Source organism: Sapajus apella, unplaced genomic scaffold, assembly GCF_009761245.1.
Source record: "Sapajus apella isolate SASKATOON/1434 unplaced genomic scaffold, GSC_monkey_1.0 scaffold49, whole genome shotgun sequence".
NCBI lineage: Eukaryota > Metazoa > Chordata > Mammalia > Primates > Cebidae > Sapajus > Sapajus apella.
The window spans coordinates 7,365,160-7,371,967 of NW_022436989.1; the positions used below are offsets into that span (position 1 = coordinate 7,365,160).

Here is a 6,808-nt window from a genome sequence, read left to right on the forward strand (position 1 = left end):
AAAATCCCTGGGTGGTGGCAGGGGGCATCTTAGTTTGGAAAGCCTTTTCTGTAGAGATTCAAACAGTTCTTCCCATTTACCCATTTCTCTCCTTTAGAGTCTCTCTTCTAGAGGGGAACATTATCAGGTACTCAGAGATTACTCCAAATATGCTCATTGCACATGGCTAGTTAATATAATTAGCTAACAGATAGAATTAAGCCCACAGTACCGATATTTGCCACCACTGTTACAGTGAGTCCTGCAGTTATCATCCTTCCAGGGAAAGGGGTTGATGAGGAGGTGCATCAGGTTTCCTCATGGTCAGGAGCCAAGCGTGTTCAGCTAGCAGGACTAGAAAAGTCCTTTTAGAAAATATAAATGTTAATGATAATAATGAAGTTTTTCTTGATCAATCATTTTCTTTGTAGTTTAGAAAATCAGTTTCTAGAATTCTACAGAATCCAAATTCTGCCTATTATAGATTATATCACTCAATTAAGACACTGGTAGTTTAAAAAAGGACCTCTGATATGTGCAGTTTAAAACTTTAGAGCAATAAGTGTCTTCGTAATGTTTTTATTTTTATTTATTTTTTGTGGGTTCTTAAATTTTAATTAAAAATTAATTTTTAATTAAATTTAAAATTTTAATTTTTTGAAATTTTTTATATTTTAATATTTTTAACAATTTTTTAAATTTTAATTTTTTGAAATTTTTTAAATTTTAATTTTTGTGGGTATATCATAGTCATATATATTTATGGAATATATGGAATACATGAGGTGTTCTGATACAAGCATGCAATCTGAAGTCATCACATCATGGAGAATGAGGTATCCATTCCCTCAAGCATTTACCCTTTGTGCTACAACAATGCAGTTACACTCTTAGTTATTTTAAAATTTATAATTAAGTTACTATTGACCCTAGTCACCCTGTTGTATTACCAAATTGTAGAAATTAATTACAAGAAGAATTTGGGAAATGTCTTTAAAAGTGAGAGTAAAAAGTTGTTTTAATCTCCTTGGACAATGCTGAGAACTGCATTATATGACTAATGGAGCCAGGAAAATGATTGTCAGATCTCAGAGAAAGAGTTTGTTGGTTGGTTGAGCTTTTGGAGCTACCAAAAGAAGTGTTGAGATACATGATTTATAGAAAACAATTTGTTATATTTAAATACATTTCATTCTGAGTCTTGCTGAACATAGTTCTCTTTCAGTCCTCTCTGTGGATGAATACTATTTGTTTGAATAATACAATCAGACCTTTTTACCTTTATGTCAATTGGTATAAAATTACACCAAATGAATGACATTTTAAATACCTGCTTGCTGATACTACACATATTTAGAAGCTGAGCAATTGGTCAGGAAAGTAAACGTAGACAAACAGTTTACAATGTGTCTCTTGGAACATGTTCTCTATTAGAAAACACATGGAAAACGAATATAGAGAATTGTGGAAGGTAAATGCAGTTTGCAAGCCAGAAACTCCACTAATTTTTTCTTTGTCTAACCTGGTTCCACTTCTTTTCATTCCACAGACACCCTATTTTTGGCCATCAAATTGTTGGGAGCCGGAAAACACAGATTATGGTCAGTGCCATCTCTCCTCATTTTATTATTGACAGCCTCTGTGTCCAGATGGTGTGCACTTGCATTTTATTGCTTTTTTCATTGATAAAAAGAAAGCACAATTCTTCAGGATGGGACCAATATTTCTCAGATTGAGTTTATAAGTGATTTTGTTTGAAAAGTCACTAAATCTCATGACAACTTTTTCTGTGGTGTGGTGCCCTCTGCAACTATTAAAGAAAACCACCTGAATAGGTTAAAGAGCTATATAGAAGTTTAAAGGGGTTATTATTATTTTTTCATAGCAACCTAGCCTACTAGAAAGAACAAAAAGAGGCCCATAGAACCAGAGTTCTAGTTCTGTTCTCCCACTTAGCTGTGTGATTTTTGGTAAGTCCCTTGACTGCCCAAGGGTCCACTTTTCTCACTGTTCTATGAAGCATCCTATGATATTTATAAGTGGAGGATTATGATAAACACGAAGAGGCCAATTACAAGCAAAAATAAAAATAAAAAAGCTAAAAGAGGAAATTCAATGCTAATAAATCAAGTTCAGTGAACTCAGAAGAAACTTGGTTCAATAACTGTTATTTCAGTCAAGCTCTTCAAGGAGAAAAATAAAAGCCCCTATTAAGTACTCATCTTAGATCTTCCTGAATGCTACAGTTTTCAACGGCAAGATTGCATGGTTTTCAAATGTCATTTCTACAAGTGTTTATTGAGCATTTCTCTTCCTGTGCCAGGTGCAATTGAAGATGGTAGGTTTGCAAAGGTGACTGAGTTTATTGACACTGTTGGGTAGCTCATAGGCTAGATGGGAAAGTAGAATTATCCAGAAGGAGTTACCATAGAGTGTTAAGTGAATAGGAGAGTGGCATATGCAAAATTATTTGAATGTTTAAAAGAATGAGAAGTTGACTTTCTCTGGGGGCTTCCAGAATGATTTTGCAAAAGAATTGGTAGCATTTGAGCTAGATTTTAAGAGGAATGATTTTTCAGTTGAGAAGGCAGGGCAAGTGGTTTGAGGCAGAGGAGCTGGCATAATACACAAAAGCAATGAGAAGCTTTATAGCAGCTTGGCCTTCTTTGATATTGCTCCTGGAGAGATGTCTTTGTAAGAAGAAAACATAAGAAAATTCATAGAAAATCAATAAAGCAATAAAGCTATCTCTCATGTGTGTCATTTCAGACACCTGAATTTAGTAGATCATCCAAAAATGGCCAGTCAAAAGAGTCAAAACTACTAACATAACTCATAAAAAAAAAAAAAAACCTAAAAACCAATACTGAAAAACTAATATGGAGACACAAGTATTTCTTTCCAGTACTGAAAATGCCAGTTTCTTCACCCAGGGCACACATTCCTCAAAACTGAGGTCCTTGGAGAAACTAGTTATTTTAAAAAAACAACTACTGATTTATAGATCTGAGTTGGAGAATGTTCTGGAGCATTTTATTCAACCTAGGATAATGCCTGGAGACCATCTCACTAAAGAATATACTCACTCTATTCTAGAATTCTTTAGATGTCTCACTAAAGAATACTAGGGTAGGAACACCGGAACAGCTAAGAAGGAGCTTGTAGAGAAAAAACCCAGGCATGAGAGTTAGACCTGACCACAAACACTGTCATAACCACACACCAACCGTGTGACTTTAGGCAAGGCATGCAACATCTCCGAGCCTCAGTTTGCTCACTCTTCAAACAGAAACGATAATGCTGACTTTCTAAAGTTGTTAAAATGATTCAAATTAATACACCTAAGGAAACTAGTATTGGTCCTCTCACATACTCAATACATTGAAATTAGTGTTTTGTGCTCATCATCATTATTGCCTGGCAGATACACTGCCTCTTTTCCCTGTTGAAAAGCAAATTCCCAGCCAAGCATGGTGGCTCATGCCTGTAATCCGAGCGCACTTTGAGAGGCTGAGATGGACGGATCACCTCAGGTCAGGAGTTTGAGACCAGCCCCCATCTCTGCTAAAGATACAAAAATTAGCCAGGCGTGGTAGCGCACTCCTGTAATCTCAGCTTACCCAGGAGGATGAGGCAGGAGAATGGCTTGAACCTGGGACGTGGAGGTTGCAGTGAGCCAAGATCACACCATTCCACTCCAGCCTGGGGGACAGAGCGAGACTCCATCTAAAAAAAAAAAAAAATTAAAAAAAGAAAAGCAAATTCCCATTCTCAGTGTTTTCTGCCCATCTGTTGTGTCTTTCATAAATATGTTACAGAGTCCTCACATTTAAAGCTCATGTTTTATCATTTTATATAGATTGATGTTTCGATGGTGAGCCTGAGGAAATGTCATGACATACACAGCAAATCATTTACAGAACATCTCTTAAAGTAGACCCCAAAATGCTGAATATTATACGTTTTCCATTGTTCCTTGAAAGGGCCACAAATGCAAAGTGTCCACCAAATGCAGAAGGAGCCAAGAAACCAAAGAACAGAGCAGAAAAATCCAGTTTGTTGGCAAAGGCTGATTTATGGGGGAACTTACAGACACAAGCGTGGTCTTGAGTGACCAAAAGAAAGGTAGGCCTTCACACTACAACCTTCCAGACTCAGGGTTTATAGATCCTGGGGAAAACACATTTGCTCTGGAAGGAATGAGTGGGTGGCTGAGAGAATGCTGTGGGTGTCACAGCCACAGGTGATGTATGCAACAATATCAAGGGTTGTTTTGGAGGAAAGGTGAAACTCAGAGTAAACAGGTGTTTCGACATAGAGAGTAAATCATCAGCTAGACATCTTGGAGGCATTCCCGACTCAGTGTTAGTTAGGAGTCAACATGGCGGATTAGCACCTAAGATGGAATCACTCTTCTTCCCACACACGTTACCACCCACCGGTGTCCATTCCCAAGGGGATCATCCCTTACACTTTCTCCCCACACCTGGAATACTTGCTACTTACGTAACTAACTTACTCTTTAATTATTATGTTTGGTCTTTTTTCCTCTGAAGAAACATATTCATTGTGCTTAGCTTGCCTCAATTACATACAAGTAGGGAATAAAATAATTATTCCATTAAGAGGATTTGGGGGAAAACTGGGAGGAAGAGAATAACAATAATCTCAGACACTGTACATCCCCTGCAGGCTTCATTTTCTATGATTTTTCTTTTTACATGCAAATAAATTGTAGCAACAATATGAATTAACCAATTTTGAATTTCCTGCTGCCATTTGTTTAAAGAATACTTTTATAAAACCTCACCCCTGGGCTTTTAAAGAGGATGGTGATCATGTGATGTACTTGGGCCGTGACTCCCAAAGCACAGTAACTACCTAGGCTGTCTTTTCTAAGACAACTTTGGGGCAGAGGGACTTTGTTGCATAAAGCAGGTTGAAGAAGAGTTTATTTCACTTTATTAGCATCCTGTGACCAAGCAGGTTCTGCTGAACATAAGCCTCTATAGGTCAGTTGATATGAAAAACCACTTTTTCAGAGTTATCTTGGTTTTATAGAAAAATGGAATGTTGGCTGGGCATGGGGGCTCATGCCTGTAATCCCAGCACTTTGGGAGGCTGAGGTGGAGGATCCCAAGGTCAGGAGATTGAGACCAGCCTGGCCAACATGGCAAAGCCTCATCTCTACTAAAAATACAAAAAATTAGCTGGGCATGGTGGTGGGTGCCTGTAATCCCAGCTACTCAGGAGGCTAAGGCAGGAGAATCACTTGAACCCAGGAGGTGGAGGTTGCAGTGAGCAGAGTTTGCACCACTGCACTCCAGCCCAGGAGACAGTGTGATACTCTGTCTCAGAAAAAAAAAGAAAAAAGAAAAATGGAATGTTTTGATTCTGTTCAGTAACTAAGACGAGCCAATATGGACTAAAAGGTGTATATCTTTATAAATTCCATTCTTTGAAAATCAAGTTGGATAATATTTCAGGTATTTTATGTGCAAGTAAAAGCATTCTAATTTAAGCCAGTTAAAGTGGAGTCAGAAATGGGCTTCCCCAGATGTATCTGCATCATCAAGAGAGATCTGGCACAAAGGACTTGCAGTGAGGGCTGGAGGAAAAGGCACAGGAAAACTTAAGAGAGCTTTGGTAAGAAGCAGAGACAGTGTCAGTTGTTGCAAACTGAAACAGAAGGCGAGGCAGGGTTTCTGCTGGTACCTCTGGGCATACACATTGCACACAAATGGTCCTAGAAATGACCATTTTAGAACGTATTAAAAAGCCATTTTAGTACACATTACAAAAACAGAAACATAAACCAATGAAACAGAATTGAGAGCCCAAAAATAAAACTGCACACCTATAACCATATGATCTTTGGCAGAGTCAACAAAAATAAGCAATGGAGAAATGATCCCTTATTCAATAATGATTCTGGGATAACTGGCTAGCCACATGCAGAAGAATGAAGCTGGACCCCTACCTTGTACCATACACAAAAATGAACTCAAGATGGATTAAAGTTTAATATAAAACCTCAAAATAAAAAAAATCCTAGAAGAAAACCTAGGATATACCACACTAGACAATGGCCTTGGCAAATAATTCATCACTAGGTCCTCAAAAGCAATTGCAACAGAAACCAAAATCAACAAGTGGGACCAAATTGAATTCACCTAATTAATTAAACTCAAGAGTTTCTGCACAGCGAAAGAAACTATCAACAGAATTAACACACAACCTAGAGGATGGGAGAAAATATTTGCAAACTATGCATCTGACAAAGGTCTAATATCAAAAATCTGTAAGGTACTTAAACAATGCAACAAGCAAGAAACAATCCCATTAAAATGTGGGCAAAGGACACGAACAGACACTTCTCAAAAGAAGACATACAAGCAGCCAGCAAACATTTGAGAAAATGTTCCACATTACTGAATCAGAGAACTGTAAATCAAAGCCACAATGAGATACCATCTCACACCAGTCAAAATGGCTATTACTAAAAAGTCGATAAATAGCAGATGCTGTCAAGGCTATGGAGAAAACAGGATGTTTATACTCTATTGGTGCAAATGTAAATTAGTTTAGTCATTGTGGAAAGTTGTCTGGAGATTTCTCAAAGAACTGAAAATAGAACTACCATTTATCCCAGCAGTCCCATTACTGGGTATATATTCAAAGGAAAATGAATTATTCTACCAAAAAGAAATCTACATTTGTATGTTTATCACAGTGCTGTTCACAACAGCAAAGACATGAAATGAACCTAGCTGCTCATCAATGGTGTATTGGATAAAGAAAATGTAATATATATATACTATGGAATACT

The 6,808-nt window shown here is 37.4% G+C and overlaps 1 protein-coding gene across 13 annotated transcripts in view; it reads left to right on the forward strand.

Annotated features, from left to right (window-relative positions):
• Positions 1 to 6,808, forward strand: part of RGS7 (regulator of G protein signaling 7) — a 533,759-nt gene that overhangs the window by 399,333 nt on the left and 127,618 nt on the right. For 9 of the 13 annotated variants that reach the window (XM_032242236.1, XM_032242238.1, XM_032242239.1 and 6 more), the window contains one exon: positions 1,529 to 1,580. The exons of 2 other annotated variants lie outside the window; for them this stretch is intronic. In XM_032242236.1, the coding sequence (XP_032098127.1) occupies positions 1,529 to 1,580 (52 nt within the window). Of the gene's footprint in view, positions 1 to 1,528; positions 1,632 to 6,808 lie in introns of those variants that run through there. 2 more of the 13 variants (XM_032242244.1, XM_032242248.1) reach the window with 2 other exon arrangements.